Below are 16,705 nucleotides of genomic sequence, written 5' to 3' on the forward strand. Positions count from 1 at the left end.
GTTCTGCTCAATATCAGTTGGGCAAGCCTTAGGTAGTCACAGAAAAACTAAGGCTGGCTGAATATGTCTATTCAAGGGCTGAAAAATAAGGCGCTAAGTCTCCTAGGTATCTGTCTCAATAAGAGGATAGAGGAGGATAATCACCCCATCTGCCCTATTTGCATACTTCCGTTTGCTCTCCGTTTGCACTTGACGGCGTGTGCATGTGACCTTCCTCACAGGCAGTTTGGCGGAGTGGTCTAACGCGCTAGACTGTGAGTACACCCATCAGAAAGTGTTCCAGAGTCATTACTAATCATATAACAGTGAATCAAGCTTCGAGTTATCTAGTCCATTCGTGGGCGCAGGTTCGAACCCTGCAACTGTCGATTTTCTTTTTTTTGGCTGGCTCTTCAAATACTTGTTCTTTCTAATTCCTATATCGATCTACTCCTTAGGTCTTTATGCTAGACTTTTTTGGTTTGCGGGCTTCGCACGATTAGATGATCATAGTTTACAACTTAGGGGTTAGAGGCTGGGCTGTGCGTTGGAGCTTTATCCCCACCCATCATCATTAACTTACAGCGGAAGTGCAGCGATGAGCCTTAAAAAGCGAAGTAGGTTTCATTCTAGTATCCGACCGTTTAATTTTTGCAGGGGACCGATAGCCTTCCCCCCAACGCATGTCATCTTCCAACCATCAGGCTGCTCCATCCGCACGATGAATACCTTCTACACGACAAATACAGCAACGCGCCGCGAACATGAAAACCTCTTCCGTTATACCAGTGGACGATGGCTCTGGGATGAAGAAGAACAACTCTGTGACAGGTATAAGGCCTTTAATATTACAGAGCTTCAAAACCTAGCGGCCAAAGCCATTGAGGCGGATGGCTGTGTTTCAATAGCAAAACTGGTCGAAGGGGGGTTTAATAAGGTATTTCGTCTTCTCATGGATGATGGAAAAACTGACCTGGCACGCATACCAAATCCAAATGCGGGGCCTTCGTTTTATACGACTGCCTCAGAAGTTGCTACAATGGAATTCGTGAGTCGTGTAAACATCTTTGACATCGCGCACACAAAACTCATAAGTATACTAGGCCCGGACCGTTATGAAAATTGCTGTGCCCCAAGTATTTGGGTGGAGTGCTACTGCCCAAAACCCAGTGGGCTCAGAATACATCATTATGGAGGAGGCGACAGGATCCCAACTTGGGACAGTGTGGGGTAAAATGACTCCGGACTTAGAACTGAATATTATGAGGGATATCGTATCTATTGAGACCAAAATGCTGTCAATGTCATTTTCACAGTATGTGCTTGTTTGATTTGCCTATTTGGGCGGGTACTAATTCGACCATCAGTTATGGAAGCATGTATTTTGCGAGTAACACAGTGGATGGGGCTGTCCCTGCTCAAATTATTAGCGATGCTCCCCCCCAATTGAAAAATCAAGTTTCAAAAACGTTCACCATTGGACCTACAGTCGACAGGGATTTCTGGACCAAAGAGCACAAACCATTAAATACATCTAACTCTCGGATTTCAGACATATACCATTCCATAATTCCAAGAAAGTCAGGCTTTAGATCAGACAAGAGTTTGCCGTAAACTTCCCAATATACGCTTCATCGATACCTCTAGAGGGCTATGCGACACTTTTATATATTATTTGCACCTTTGTCGTACATTTGGGGGTTTTTTCTTATTTATATTTGATATGCTGTTTTCATGGGAGTTTAAATATCGAGGTAAATATCAACAATATATATTTTTCGCTCACAGTAAGAATAACACCTAGATAAATTGTTCCAAGGTTTCCGACTACACCTCGCTATTAACAACTAATATGAGGGGATTCCACTGCGATTGATGCTTTGCCGTCACTTTTCCTGATGTACGACAGCAACTTCCTTTAGACCGTCGATAAATATTAGACATAAATACTAGAGGGGTGTGCTAATGGTTACTGCGCAGATATCGTGGTTTTGGGCTATAGACCAAAGAAATGATGGATAATCATAACAAGCACTAATGGTGTAGTGGTAACATATAACACTTCCAAGTAATCACCTGATTACTAAGTTATGTTGTGCCGGGGGTTCGATTCCCTCTTAGTGCATTTTTTTATATTTTTAATTTACCATTATGATAATATGATATTAAGATCAATTATCTGGTTATTTTTTTCTCAAGTGTCGAAGCTGGGTTTAACTTCAGACACAACCTAGAACTGTTCGAAGGCAAAGTTGGCAATTGGTGAGGTTGGCAAATCAAATGCTTCGCTGAAAACCAAAAGCCTAAGCAAGCGGTTCCAAGGTTATATGAGAACTATATCTTATCTACATCAGGTCCATGGATGAGTATGAGTAGATTACATGTTGCCTTTGGTCCCTACATGTGTATATACATAGTTATGTACGCATACATGTACACATGTACAGAATTTGAAATACAAGCGAGCAGAGAGCAGAGAGAGAAATAGCCAAACCAAGCTGACAATGAAATTTCATATACGCCAAAGAGCAAAAGAATAAAAATAAAATAGAACAAAAACCAATGCAAGATCACCCCCATGTTCGTGAAACGCCGTGCCATGATATCCTGGGGACAAAAAATCGCGCATCAACTGTAGGGGGTACTCGCGAGAAGGGGAATCAGCCAAAGGAGATAGACAAATGAGATGCGAGTGACAAAAGAAACAAAAAGATGACAAAGGAGATGGTAGACAAAAGAGACCCTCAACCAGCCCACCTTCCATTTTGTCCAGCAAAGGAGAGACAAGCTAATCCCAGAAAGCTGTCGTGAGGTGGGATATGATAAAATGCAACTGAAGCAAAACAATGCGGATGGGATATCCTGGCACATAAACATAGGAAAAAAGGGAAAAAAAAACACCAGGAAATGAGAATGTATACTTTTTCATGTCCTGCATTTCGGAAAACAAAACAAATCGAGACATGGGAAATGGGAAATAGGACCAAGGGACGAAACAGAATGAAGCCAAAACTGTTCATCGAATCATTTCCTCAGTGCTCGCACCAGTAAAGACCCGTAAACGGCACAATGATTAGTCCCTGTAGACCCTGCTACAGGGGATTCAAGTATGATTATACAATACAAGGAGGAACTCCAGCCTCCGATTGGTATCAGTCTCGGTATCAATATCAATATCATGTTGTAGATTGGATTGAAAGCAGTGGCAGAATCACCCGTTGACCATGTCATCCAATGCCATCTTGCGCCGTTTGATCGGTCTTTTGTCGTGACCTTCAGCTTCGGTGCTGGGTGGCTCAACCCTCGTCATGGAAGGCGAGTTGCCAGATGCCATCTGGATTGGGGATGGAAATTCCACTGGCCCAAGGTGTCGGGGTACAGGATCCATGGTTGCGCTTGTTATGGAGGAGGAGCGTTGGTGGGGGAGGGAGTAGTTGAAGACTGGGCCTGCAGATCTGTGGAGAGGTAAAGCGCGGGGGTCGTGAAGGGCTTCTTCTCGGCCTGGGAGAGTCCAATTCATTGGGTACGGGTCGCTTAGGCGATGGACGTGGTGAGGAGGTGGAGGTGGTCCGGCTGTGGCCTGGTGAATTGGAGGGAGCCGGACTGGTGATTCGATGTTATATGGGTCCCGAGGTGAGAGCGATACTCGTGGATCATTTGATGGGCGGATGGAATTTCCAGGTGTCTCGTTATACGATAGAAATGGTGTACCAATCGGTGGTGGCTGATGTTGGGGAGGCGATGTTGGTGGTGGTAATGCTGGGATACCGTAGGTTGGGAATCGCCGCTCCATGCCAGACATGGTGTTAATCTTCAAGACTGGGTTGAACCCTGCCATTGGCATGTATTGTGAAGGTACATGTGTATGTGTCGGTACTGAATGCGATGGCGGTCCAGATGAAGAGAATGGGCGTCGAATCATGCCCCCCGGGACCGTGGGGGAGGGGTCCATAGGCCGAGTTAGAGGAAATACCGAAGCCGACCACCGATGTGGTGTCCTTACTCCCGAGCTTGCATCCCCCAATCCATGTAGATCGGTCATGGGCCGTAGTTCTCGCGAAGACGTGGTTCTATGCATAGTGGTCCGCCGCGGGGGCATGGTTGGGTGGGCCTCCGCTGGGATAGTCGGGTTATCCAAATGTGTGGTATAGGACCTGAGAGATGAATCCTCTGCTTTCAACGGGGGTCGTCCCCGCTTTTTATGCGTGACATCCACGCATGTTGACTTTTTCCCCGCTCGTTAGTTGCGATTCCACGGTTCATGGAAATTTCTCAACACTTACGGATTTTCCAGCAAGCACACATCTTCGACATGGACGAGCCGGGTCGCATCCAAGGTGCTTTTTCTTGCAATTGACACAAGCCGATGCCACATGGGCCTTTGTGCGTCGGGTTGATTTTTGTGCCAGTGAGCGACCTGTGGTATGTGTTGGATCCAATGTTGGGAGTGGACATGACGGTGCTCCTTGTGCTCCTGGTAGTGGAGATCCTGCATATACCGGTCCCTGTTCGTTATATCCCAACCGTGGCAGTGGCTCATTCACCGGACCTTGCGACAGTTCCAATGCAGGCACAATAGACCGCTCAGCCGTGACTATGGGAGAGGAGGGATGTCCCCGAGGCTTGATCTCTGCGGATGGCTCCGAGGGTTTTGATGGAGGGGATCCAGACATAGATTGATGGGGTATAGAAGCCCGGGGACTACACCCTCGAGCATTGGGGGACCAAGATCGATTCAACGGCAGCCGCTCTGGGCCCTTGAATCGGGGTTGTCCGAACTGGGAGATTGTGAGGCTCGGGGGGTGAAGCACGAGTGATTGCATCGGGTGTCGGGCAGGAAAGGGAAAGGGCCCACGGGGCAAATGCTTCTTTTGTCTTTGATTTTTTTCTTTTTCGATTTTGGTTTCTTTTTTGCTTTTCCTTTTCCTTTTTTCTTTTTTTCCTCTGCCTATATTTTTCTGGGGTTTCTTAGGTAGATCTTTGTTCAAATTCACAAGCAGGGACCGCAGGCTTTGGCGGTACTTTGGGGCAGCATGTCTCAGTAATCGATCTGGGAATATGCCTTAAGAGAGAGGGAACAAAAAAGAGAAAGCGCGGTGTAGGGAGAATAGAAAAAAAGAGTCACCAAGAGGTCTTCCAATGCCGTCCAAGGACGCAAGCTTATAATCAATATAGTGGAGAGATACGCTATTGGAGGAGTCAGAAAATAGACTGCATGGGAGATTTTTTAGATGACAGCAGGGCACAGGGTTACTCATACGCATGTCTTCCCAGGGCAACTTATTGCAGGATGGCGGTCGATCATTGAGCTAGGATCAAGGTGCGGTAAAATGTCAAAGCCCCCACGCCTTACCTCTCGATCACACGTCCCACGTTCGAGGGTGTTAAAAGGGGAGAAAACGGTGAAGTATATGGCCGAAAGTGGTGAATCGTCGCCCAAAGTAGGGAAAATACAAAAAAAGTACACCCCCACTTGATCTTAAGGCGTTCGATAGTCCCCCAATGAAGTCCCAATGTACTTGACTATCACAGTGTAGGCAAGAGCAGTGGTCAATGCAGCACTAGTAAATGATAGACTTGATCTCCGCCATGGTACTCCGTAGATCATTGGAGAATAATGCTTTTTAACGGTTGCCCCTCCTTTAACACTCCTTTCCTTTGAGAATACAACATTGTTAAAAAAGAAATATAGAATATATAGAAAACCCCTTCTCCCCCCCCCTCCCCCCCTCCTATCTAGGACTTTGGCTTGGATTAAACAGGCTGTCAGTGACACACCCCTCAGAGCGGGTAGAAAGGGAAGGGATTGGATTCCACTACTCCGTACTCCGTAGTAAAAGGAGACTTCTTTTTCCCTTTTTCTTTTTTTTTTTTCCATTTTTCCCGGAGAGGGGTGTGTGTATACCAATCAGGACTAAGCAAGGTGGAAGATTGACGGATCGACGTCGGCGCCCGCAGCCATTGCCAATAGTCTCATAGATGTGCATTCCAAGTACGGGAGTACATGTACTCCGTATTTTACATTATTCATGTTGTAGATTCAATATATCAATATATACATAATATACATAATATATAAAATATATAAAATATATATACATAAGATATAAGATAGTAACCTAAATTCTTTAGGGTTACAATCGGGACCTTTTTTTCTTTTTTGGTTATAAGGTCAATGTTCTTTTGACTCGGGACTTTTATATCATTTGTCAATTTCCATTTAATTTCCATATTTCCTATTTCTTATTTCCTAATTCTTACTTTCTATTTCCTATTTTATAGATGAATTAACTGAATCTGACTATTTCGCCTCCACAAAACCGGCAGTTCCATGATCTCCCACTTAAAACCCTTGTAAACATAAATTCCCTTATTCTCCGACCCACCCGGGCAAATGATTGTATGACCGAGTCGATCCTTTTATGCTCCGTCTAGGGGTTACTGTTACAGTCAACCGCAGATCAGAGATGTTAAGGTCTCACAGGCTTTTTTTGACCTTGGTTCGTGAGTCGGACAACTGCAGGCACCGCAATTGTCCCCTTTTTCTCCTTTTTTTTTTTTTTTTTCCTCCTTTTTCTTTTTGAGTATTTTCTGGAAATAGTTTGCGGGTGTGATAAGCCTCGCAATAATCAGTTTTCCTGTGATACCCACCGTTGGGGGGTGGTTTTATTTTTCTTCTTTCTTTTCTCTGTCACTGTTGGATTTGGACTTTACACTGGAATAGTGTGAGTAATATCTGAAGATAAGAGGGCAAGGGTCTTAAAAAAAAAGGATGGGTCTAAAGGTCTAAAGGTCTAAAAGGGTTAAAAGGTCTCAAGGTCTCAAGGGTTCCAAAGGTATCTTAAAAGGTATCTTAAAAGAATACCCCTCTCTTGAAATCCTTTGGTGTCTACTTTATTTTCCGGGGAACCCAACAGAGATGTGGCTGCAGCCTTCTGCCGCCGGGGGCGATCACATTCGATCACATTGCTCTTTCCCTCTGCGCGTGCGCATTGCTGACGATCGCCATCCCTGGCTTTTGTTGTATGTTGTAGAACTGCAGGATTCCAGAGTCATCTCACGTCATGAATTTGGTATTAATGGTGGATATCCATAGTATAATAACTAGGTGACTGCGTACTCCGTACTCGTTGTACCATAAAATATACCTGGAGACAGTACATATGTACTTCATGCTCCGTATGTATTCCCTAATACTCCATACTCCGTATATCCGTACATAATTGTACAATGGTCGTAACAATATCAATATTTTACATATACACTCGGCAGGATCCGATCAAAGACTAGGGAAAAGGGGTGTGGAACATGCGGCACGCGGAGCAGCAAGGGGTCTGTCACCCCGTTCATGCAGGATTAAATAGTCTGTACAATTATACGGTTGGTTGTTTTCTGAATCTGTTCATCTACCAATCATAATCGGGTTCAATTATTATTTGCACTATTTGTACGGAGTACGGAGTACTAGATGTGTTAATAAGTTTAATCCGTCTACTTCGTATAACTCCTACCTCTCCCGGTATAGTGTTCTTTTAGCCGCCGACCCAAAGTCCAGACCTTCATATTAATTTGTCAGGTGGAGTAAATATGAGGACTAAATAGGAGGAAATAAGAGGAGAGAACTATTAATTATTTTAATTGGAAATTTCTCATCAAAAATCGCCGAATCATTGTGTTTTAGCGTTAAATAGTTCCGGATAATACGGAGATTATTCGGGACAAGGAATTCTCCTAGTCTCAACGTTTAAAACACATGACAATGTCGATAGTTTTCTACTTTGAATCCCCAAATAAATACATGCTCGATAATCCTGTGAATTATTCAGACCAGGGTATTTGGGATGAACACCCTCTAACGGTGACTAGGGGTCCGAGTCCGCTAGGGTGTGATTGGGCTGATATCACATCTTCCTTGATCACAGCACAGGTTGATCTACAGTTTAAACGTGATGGCCTGCATGGCCAAGTTTTAATGTTGAGTTGGCCAAATTTCCAATCTGTCTTCGTATACTCCGTAGGATCGAGTCTAAGCTACACGACTTCTTCCCATGTGGTGAGCTGGGCAGTTCCTAAATCCCGGATTCTTACTGACATTCGGACTGAGTAAAAATATCTCCGAACACAAATTGTGGTATCTCTGCGATATAGACATCTATTCTACAGTAAATGTTTTTTTACCCCCTCCCATCATATCTTCCAGAATCCCTTACCGTCTCTTCGACGGCCGAGCATTCTTATCGCGACGCTGTTGCACCTGCTTCCGAGCCTTGCGAATATCCTCCGTAGACCGAAGTTCGCTCTTTCCGCCATAAGCCGCTCCACCAAGCTTATCGTGCTGGCGTTCGCGAGCCGCATCGTTCTTCTTCTTCATCTTGTCGTAGTCGCCACGCAGAGGATCGGCACGCTTAGGCGCCCGGTCTTGGTTGTGTCGGAATCGCCCACTGCTCATGCGCGAGTTGATGTTGTTCATAGTAGGCGTCTCGGCCTCGCCAACACGAGGCATCCGCTCCACGCGCTTGCCCTTCTTCCAGGCTTGGAAGCGACCGCTGCGGAAACTGGCAGCGATCTTGGCACCACTCTCACCGCGCACAAGTCGGCTACCCTTGGAACCGTCCTCGTCGTTCTGACGCGCAACGTACTTCTTGTGTCGCTTGTCCCAACGCATGATGGAACGAGCTTCGCCGAAGCCACGTTTGCCTTCGTCGCCGTTGAGGTCCATGGTCGCGTTGCGGGAGTCGCTGGCAAAGTTCGAGTTGGTACCCGAGTGCACACCGTAGGCCTTGTCTTCGGCCATGTCGTTGTGTTGAGGTGTGTAGCCCATGAAATAGTCGGGGTTCTGGAATGCTGCCGCTGCGTCCTTCTTCTCTCCTTGCTTGGACTTGGAGTTGTAGGCAGAGAAAGTGACCTCGAGTTCATCATCGGATGCCTCTGACATGTTCTCGCCGGCTTGCTCTGGGATATCCTCGTCCTCCACTTCACCATCCTCGCCGGGAGTGGGCATTCCAAGTGCTGCCAACTCGGCCTCTGCCTTGGCATCTGCGCGCCTTCTCTTGTTCTCGACACTAGTGCGGAGTCGGCGAATGGTGTCAACGGCCTCGTTATCAGCCACTTTGCCGCCTCGTCGGTTGTTCGCCTCGAAAATCGTTTCATGAGGCCGGTAACCACCAATGCGGGCCAGCATACTCTCTCGCTCTACTTCCCTCTCACTGGTTGCGTCGTTGAAGAGCGGGTGAATCTCGGCCCAGTGATCAGATGAAACAACCTCCTTCGACCGCTTAGCACTCTCGGCAGAAGCCGAATTGCGGGTGCGCAGATACAGCTTCTCTCCCTTTTGGGATACTTGCTTCTGTCCATAAATATCGATATCATCGTCGAGCACCTTCTGTACCCATTCGCAAGTGCGGGAGATAGGCTCTCTCGGCAGCGTTCCTACGACAACATCCTCTGCAAAGTTGAGATCAGTGCCGTATTGACGACCGAGAACCAGCCTGCGTCCCAAGAACAACTGAAGATCCAGAAGATACGGGGCATCTTTGTCGCGAACAAGACTGTAACTCCAACCCTTTTGGCCTGCACGAGCAGTACGACCGACACGGTGAATGAAGATCTTGGGCTGTGAAGGGAAGTCGTAGTTGATGACGTTGGCAAGAACGGGAATATCGATACCTCTGGCAGCCACATCGGTGACGACCAGGATATTTGAGATGCCGGATCGGAAGTTTTGAACATGGTGATTACGAGCAGTCTGATCTAGAGAACCGTATGCGTAAGAGGTGGCAAACCCTGCCTCAACGAGAAGAGAATAGAGGTAGTCGACGTGGTGCTTTGTTGCAGCGAACACGATGGTTGAGTGTTCGGTAGGCGACTCCTTGAAGCCGCTCGGGAGACGGACATCCGATCTCTTGCGCTTTCTTGTGGGGTTCTCAGCTTCTTGGCGTAATCTTCCGCCAATATATGTCTCACCGGTAGGCATCTTAATAATGTTGTGCAGAATGTGTAGTAGGGCACCTTCTTTGTCTGATGACTTGATAGCAAAGAAGGCATTTTGTAGATCAGGTGAGACTTTGTTTTCTGTGTCCAGACGAATCAGGCTTGGCTCCTGCAGACCAGCGCGTGCAAATTCGACAAGCGACTTGGGCAATGTAGCGGAGAAGAGAAGAGTCTGGCGGTTCGTGGGCAGGCCGTGCAAAATCTCGGTCAGCTGTGCAGCGAAACCCATTTCGAACAGTCTGTCGGCTTCATCGAAGACAACATACTTGATGCTAGAAAGATCCATGTCCATTTCAACCTTCAAGTGCAGGAATCGACCAGGTGTTGCGATGATGATATCGGGGTTATTCGCCATCATGCCGAACTGATCCTCCAGACTGTCACCACCAATGAGAAGCACTGATGTCAAGTTCGTTCCCTTGCCCATCTCCTTAACGACCTTCATGGTTTGCAGAGCCAATTCACGGGATGGGGACATGATAAGAGCACGTGCACCAAACGCGGTGCTATGGCTCTTCAACTTCTCAATCATAGGAATAACGAACGAGGCAGTCTTTCCGGAACCAGTTCGAGCCATACCAACCACGTCCTTGTCATCCATGATCACGGGAATAGTCTTTCGCTGAATCGGGGTAGGTACGGAAAATCCTTTGCGGGTGATCGCTTTCAGCAGAGTCATGCTGAGACCCATTGCCTGGAAACCACCTCCCTTCTTCACAGTGCGGCCCTTGAGGTTTGCGCCCTTTCGGTTGGCAGACGCCTGCGAGTTCGCAATGAAAGCCGCATCGCCGTCGTCTTCGTTCAGAAAGTCAAGGTCTTGGTTGGTATCGGGCTTCTGGGTTTTTTTCTTGGGGGGCGGCTTTGCGCCGCCATCGGAATCGCTGTCATTTTCGAATAAAGATTTCGTGATGTCGAACTCGACTTCCGACTCTGCGGGAGAGGCAGCACGGCGAGGCATTATTGCGGTATGCTATGAAATTTCAACTGATATGGAAATGCAGTGATAAGCGTTAAACCGTTCGGCTCTTCAATGGCCGGGGAGATATGGAAACACAGCAGATTTTGCAATGATTAAATATTGTATCACGCAAACAAATCCTCGACTGCTCAAACTTCAGACACCTGAAGAAAAGTCGAGTCACTTATCTCGCCGTCTTTCTGTCGCAAAAAAAAAGTTGAGAGAATGGTAGGCGGTGAGCCGCGGATCAACCATCGCCCGTGTGCAAACCAAACAAACAGAATTTACACAATTTGAGAGTACGGAGTGCGGAGTAGAAACATCATTATAGTAACATTGACATATTGGAGGTTTAAATATTTATGGAGACAAGTTACTATTTATATGATCTATGTAGACCGGATATACACCTGAATTGCGGTTCAAAATCTCTAGCAGCTACTTAATGTGCAGCTCAGCTGGACTAAGACACATTGGACATGTCGTTGCGAACATTCCAGAGCTGTGATACTCTCGAAATAAAACAGGCTACAGATTGAGAGCAATTGATTAGTATAACATAGCCATAGCATATCTATGGACATCAAAGTTGAAGTTGAGAACGCAGGCGACTATAAAGTAAATGGCGCGGTCCAATTTGGGAGGCGGTCTAAATTGGCAGAACACGATCCCCGCGACGCGTGCCAACACGCTCCCAATTGAGTAAAATGGTGTTGAAGAGACGGCCATATCTTAACCTTGCCTCTTCACAACACAACACACACCATGGGTATGTACCACCCCAAATCTAACTGATTGCTTCAGTCATAATCTAACAATACTATTAGACGGCAATTACAACAATTATAGCTCCTCATTCGGCGGTGGCGGCGGTGGAGGATTCATGCCGGGCGAGACGAACAGTCCCGCCGGAGGCAAGGTATACACATGATTCCAGACTTAAATGCACAGCAACACCAACTAATAAGCAACGCAGACTGGTGACCGGGACAACAAAACCCTTCGTCCTGTGACAGTGAAGCAAGTCCTCGACGCCTCCCAGCCCTTCCCCGAAGCCCCATTCCAGATCGACGGCGCCGACGTTGCCAATGTCCTCTTTATGGGCCAAGTACGAAACATCAGCTCACAGAGCACAAACGTGACATACATCATCGACGACGGCACGGGCGAGTGTGAAGTCAAGAAATGGATTGACTCAACCACCGCGGACAACATGGACACCGACGATGGCAAGGCGCCCGGCGATGGGAAGACTGAGCTCCAGCTCAACGGCTATGCACGTGTCTTTGGCTCTATCAAGTCCTTCGCCAACAAGAGATACATCGGTGCTCATTCTGTTCGGCCCTTGTCGAATATCAATGAGCTGCATACTCATCTGCTCGAGGCTACTGCTGTGCATTTGTTCTTCACTCGCGGTCCGCCCGGTAGCGCTGCTGCTGGCGGAAATGCTGCTGGCGGTGATGCTGTTATGGGTGGTGCGGATAACTACGGTGGTGGGCAGAACAAGGCTCTTGCTTCCATGTCACTTGTTGCGAAGAAGATTTATAACCTGCTCAAGACTGAGCCTCAGGATGATACGGGTCTACACATGCAGGTCATCGCTTCTAAATTGAACATGCCTGCGACTGAAGTGGCTAGGGCTGGTGAGGAGTTGCTCGGTGCTGGTGTGATCTTCTCCACCATGGATGAGCAGACATGGGCTATTCTAGAGTACTAGAGTACTAGAGAGATGTGAGTGGTCATATCTGTGTTATTCGTTAAAAGCCACATTCAGACTCCAATGATATCATGATTTGTCTTGTATAACATCTGATAGAGTCCAAATTGCTCTATCTGTTAATTTCTTTTTCGAAATATGTAGACACGATTGACAACAGGGCCGGGGTTTGGACCGAGGCTGGAACATAAACCACTTGGAGCCACCGCTAATGCAAAACAAAATACAGAACGACATGCTGGGGCGATTTGACCATTGTATGTCATCAACTAGACATTAAGTCATGTCGACGCTTCTCCTCGCATGTACCAAGGGTCAAGTTAAGTGAGCTCATTCCTCTTTAGAGCTTCCTCGACTGAGCGATTCCAATTAGCTCGACTGATAAAGATGGCCTCGGTGAGGGAAACAAGGGCAAGCGCAAGGGCAACCCCAGTCCACAAGCCCATAACACCCCAATTCAAAGCAAAAGTCGTTCCCATACTAAGGGGCATGGCAATCACGTAATAGAAAAATAGTTGGATATAGCCACCCACTTCCTGGCGACCCAGACCACGGAGAATACCGTTGCAATTTGCCGCGAGAGCATCGAAAAGCTGGAAGGCTGCGCAGAGCGGAAGCACCTGCGCTACAATTTCAACGACTTCGGGATCAGAGCTGAATAATCTGGGGATATACGAGCGTAAAGCCGAGAGAAGAATCATGTTGAACATGCCCACGATGGCTGCTCCCCAGAAGCTCACTTTCGCAGTGGTCTTTGCGGCATCGACCAAGGTAGCCCCAATCAAATTTGCGATCCGCGTGCTACCCGCAATAGAGAGGGGGAACGGAATCTGCCATGTAATGCTGGAGATTGTTGCGAGAATGGATTGCGCTGCGAGTGCGGACGTGCCGAGGTAGCTTGATGCCAACGTCAGAATTTCAAATGCCAGACACTCTGCCTCGACCATGATCAGCCCTGGGAGTGCAAGACGAATCATTGGGCCCCAGTTCTGGAATGCCCGTCTGGTAAATCCACACCAACACTCGGATCCGACGAAGAAATAAACGTAGATGAATAGGCAGAGTGGGAGGAGATTTTCTGTGATTACAACGGCGATTGGAGCCCCAATGAAGCCCCATTGAAGTTTCTGGTATCTCAGTCAGTATTATCCCGGTCAAAAGGCTGGAAACTACTTACCCAGACGAGGAACCAGTTCAGGAAAGCATTCAATGGCGCGCAGAAAATCAGGACATACAGGGAGGCGGAAAACACGCCCTGGGCCTGGAGATATCGCTTGCCACTCTCGAAGAGAGCGAATGCCGGGGTTCCCAAGAGAGCAATCTTTAAATACAGACCCGCCATCTCAGCGACCTCCTTCTCCGGCACAATCTTAGCAAGGATATGCTCCGAGAAATACCAGAGAACCATGATGGGAATGGTGATCAGCCAAAGGAAATAAACCATACGCAGCATCTGCAGGCCCACCAGCTTTCTCTTCCCAGAGCCATAGGCCTGCGCACAAAGCGTGTCCAAACTAGTCGACAGACCCGAATACACCGCATTTCCAGTAATTGTCACAGTCATACTCGCAAGACTGACAGCTCCAAGCTCTTCCTTTCCCAGATGACCAATGGTGAAAATACTAGCCACAGTCAAAGAATACTGCAGCAAGAACGTGACCATGAGCGGCAAAGAGTATTTCATAATGACCTTTGCTTCGCGCTGCCACGTCGTCTGGATCAAACCTGCAGCGACGGCTTCTCCCCATTTCCGGTCAATCTCTTCCAAGTCCATTTCACTGTCCTCAGCATCCGCCGGCCCCCCTCCAAGCAGAGCAGTGATTTCACTTGCTGCGTCCGTTTCGGGATCTCTGCTTATAGAGCGCCGAGAAGATCCACTTGGACGTCGAGACTGGGATCCCTGGCCGATAGCAGCGGATAGCAAGCCACTCATCTTACGCTGCAGTCCGTGGGACTTGCCATACGCATGCTCGGGCGCGATAACATGGTTATCACTCAATAGGTGCCGTTCTTCTTCGATGACTTGCTCGCGCTCGCTTTGAGATAGAGCTTGCTGTTCCCCGGTCCAGGGAACTACAGTCCCATGACTGACTGACGTGAAGTAACTGGGGCGGCGATATGAACCAGCTAAAGAGCGGGGGTTGGTGCTGGTATAACTGCCGGGCGGACGAGCCGTTGAAGTGTCAGAAGCTTCATCGGTGGGTGTTTGATCCTCATCGCTGTAGTCTGCGAGGTCTCGTGCAATTGCTGAGGCGGCAATGGGCGAGCTGGATGTGAAGGACCGGCTAAATGGGCTTTGATGCTCGGCGGAATCCACCGAGCGGATGTTTCGGGCCATGATAAGATGTGAGGTGAGAGATGAGGCTATGGGTGTTTTACGGCCACCGCATTATTTACAGCAAGATAAATTGAGCTACCTCGAGTCGAAACTCTAGATCCTTGGAGCTTTGGAGATAGTTAGAGAAGGCAAAAAAGCCTGGAGAGAAAAAGACGGGTTAAAGCTGGGTGCGGAGATGTATTTGTAATACCATGGATACGACCCGGACCCGGTCCAGGTTTAGGCATTGCTATATTGTGTAATTGTGTAATTTACAGAAATGTACTCCGTACGGAGTAGATAATAACGTAGATAACACCCGTGGAACTTCAGTAAGGGGTGTGAGTCAACGTCTAATTCAGACTTTGATTAGCGCTATCACTTATATTACACAGTGCACCTAAAGCACTAATACATAATCTCCTCGCTAAGACCCAGTGGGAAGCTCCATGCGAGCCTCTAGTTTCTGCGGTTTTATTTTACTTGAGATAGCTAACCCCACTACCTTACATGGATCTTGCATGTGTTATTAAAGCACATCACTACAACATAAGTAATGGTAGGATCCTCAGTCTCTGGCTGGAGTACTCCGTACAACATAGGTTGACAGAATATAAAATTCAACCTTTTTTTTTAGCAATCAAGTCACTAAATATAAGAATGAGGTGAAGTTCCGATGAAAGTATAGATCTGCATAAAGAACCTGAATCCTAGATCATTCTACCTATTACTTAGTATGAAGGCTGTCGATCATCAGGTCAGATCATATGCACGGAACACCCATAACAAATGGACTGTGACATCATTCCGAAAACAGTATAGAGCATCACATGACCGGTCACAGACCTTCCAGGGCTGTCCCCAGGTTTTCTCCAGATTTCGGGGCTGATTGAGCTTTGAGTGTCAAACCTCCCAGCATGTCTCCAACGGTGACACAAGTCGGGGTTGTTCGTGCTTCTTTCAACCCTTTGATCAACCCGGTACATTCAAAGCCGGTCCTCGTGGAAGAGTGAGTCAAAACTGTCCAGCTCCGTAGAATTGACCGGAGAGGGAAATAGCTGGTGAGCAAAACGTGCTGTCCAGTGGCTTGATCCCTTACATGATGGCGTACTTCAAATTTAAGCCTGGCATGCTTCAGAATTCCCATGATTTTCCCTCATGCCCCACCCCACATTCTGCCCCGACAGTGACAGTCCAATTGACGTTTTTGCAGACACATCGAGTCCCAACACCACATCTTCCTCTCGCGTCCTTACTTCGGGGCGCTCCTTTTCGAAAACAACTCTTCCGACGCCCGCGACCACTGCGCCAACGAGCGCACTTTCCTTTCATGGCTCCGCCTATCCATGTATCTGGCTGTCGTATCGCTGGCCATCATCATCTCCTTTCATTTCCGTGAACAACCCACCGGCTTAGAGAGACGCATGGCTTTACCCCTCGGGATAATTTTCTGGCTTCTGAGCTTGACCTGTTTGGCGAATGGGTTTGCAAATTACTCGCGCACGGTCAAGAAGTACGCACGCAAGGCGGCTTTGGTGCAGAGTGGTTGGAAAACGCAGGTTGTCTTTACGGTGGTTGGGACGGTGATTTTGGGCAGTTGCATTCTGTTTTTGTCGACGGATCCAGCGCAGTAATGGCCATGCCGGAGTTAGATTATTCGATTCATCCTATTAGCGCAGGCGTTGGCATTATTCTTGGGCATTTTGGTTGTTTGTTATATTCATTACTGCATTAATGTATTTAC

General features: G+C 47.5%; 7 protein-coding genes across 7 annotated transcripts; 3 read left to right on the forward strand and 4 right to left on the reverse strand.

Annotated features, from left to right (window-relative positions):
* Positions 1–700: 700 nt before the first annotated feature.
* Positions 701–1,310, forward strand: PEX2_010810 (uncharacterized protein; the record flags this gene model as incomplete). Its single annotated transcript, XM_016738358.1, has 2 exons — positions 701–1,027; positions 1,083–1,310. The coding sequence occupies 2 exons, from the start codon at positions 701–703 to the stop codon at positions 1,308–1,310; spliced, it is 555 nt and encodes a 184-aa protein (XP_016603712.1).
* A 1,880-nt stretch (positions 1,311–3,190) lies between these two features.
* PEX2_010820 (uncharacterized protein) lies at positions 3,191–3,817 on the reverse strand (the record flags this gene model as incomplete). Its single annotated transcript, XM_016738359.1, has 1 exon — positions 3,191–3,817. The coding sequence occupies one exon, from the start codon at positions 3,815–3,817 to the stop codon at positions 3,191–3,193; it is 627 nt and encodes a 208-aa protein (XP_016603713.1).
* A 421-nt stretch (positions 3,818–4,238) lies between these two features.
* Positions 4,239–4,652, reverse strand: PEX2_010830 (Zn(II)2Cys6 transcription factor domain-containing protein; the record flags this gene model as incomplete). The annotated part of the gene is made up of 1 exon (XM_016738360.1): positions 4,239–4,652. One exon carries the CDS (start codon positions 4,650–4,652, stop codon positions 4,239–4,241), a length of 414 nt encoding a protein of 137 aa, XP_016603714.1.
* A 3,533-nt stretch (positions 4,653–8,185) lies between these two features.
* Positions 8,186–10,927, reverse strand: PEX2_010840 (ATP-dependent RNA helicase DBP10; the record flags this gene model as incomplete). The annotated part of the gene is made up of 1 exon (XM_016738361.1): positions 8,186–10,927. One exon carries the CDS (start codon positions 10,925–10,927, stop codon positions 8,186–8,188), a length of 2,742 nt encoding a protein of 913 aa, XP_016603715.1.
* Positions 10,928–11,692: 765 nt separating this feature from the next.
* Positions 11,693–12,644, forward strand: PEX2_010850 (uncharacterized protein; the record flags this gene model as incomplete). Its single annotated transcript, XM_016738362.1, has 3 exons — positions 11,693–11,696; positions 11,755–11,846; positions 11,904–12,644. 3 exons carry the CDS (start codon positions 11,693–11,695, stop codon positions 12,642–12,644), a joined length of 837 nt encoding a protein of 278 aa, XP_016603716.1.
* A 320-nt stretch (positions 12,645–12,964) lies between these two features.
* PEX2_010860 (MATE family efflux transporter) lies at positions 12,965–14,982 on the reverse strand (the record flags this gene model as incomplete). The annotated part of the gene is made up of 2 exons (XM_016738363.1): positions 12,965–13,771; positions 13,822–14,982. 2 exons carry the CDS (start codon positions 14,980–14,982, stop codon positions 12,965–12,967), a joined length of 1,968 nt encoding a protein of 655 aa, XP_016603717.1.
* An 896-nt stretch (positions 14,983–15,878) lies between these two features.
* PEX2_010870 (DUF202 domain-containing protein) lies at positions 15,879–16,595 on the forward strand (the record flags this gene model as incomplete). Its single annotated transcript, XM_016738364.1, has 2 exons — positions 15,879–15,970; positions 16,175–16,595. 2 exons carry the CDS (start codon positions 15,879–15,881, stop codon positions 16,593–16,595), a joined length of 513 nt encoding a protein of 170 aa, XP_016603718.1.
* Between the last annotated feature and the right edge of the window lie 110 nt (positions 16,596–16,705).

This window comes from Penicillium expansum (genome assembly GCF_000769745.1).
Source record: "Penicillium expansum strain MD-8 chromosome Unknown contig35, whole genome shotgun sequence".
Classification (NCBI taxonomy): Eukaryota; Fungi; Ascomycota; class Eurotiomycetes; order Eurotiales; family Aspergillaceae; genus Penicillium; species Penicillium expansum.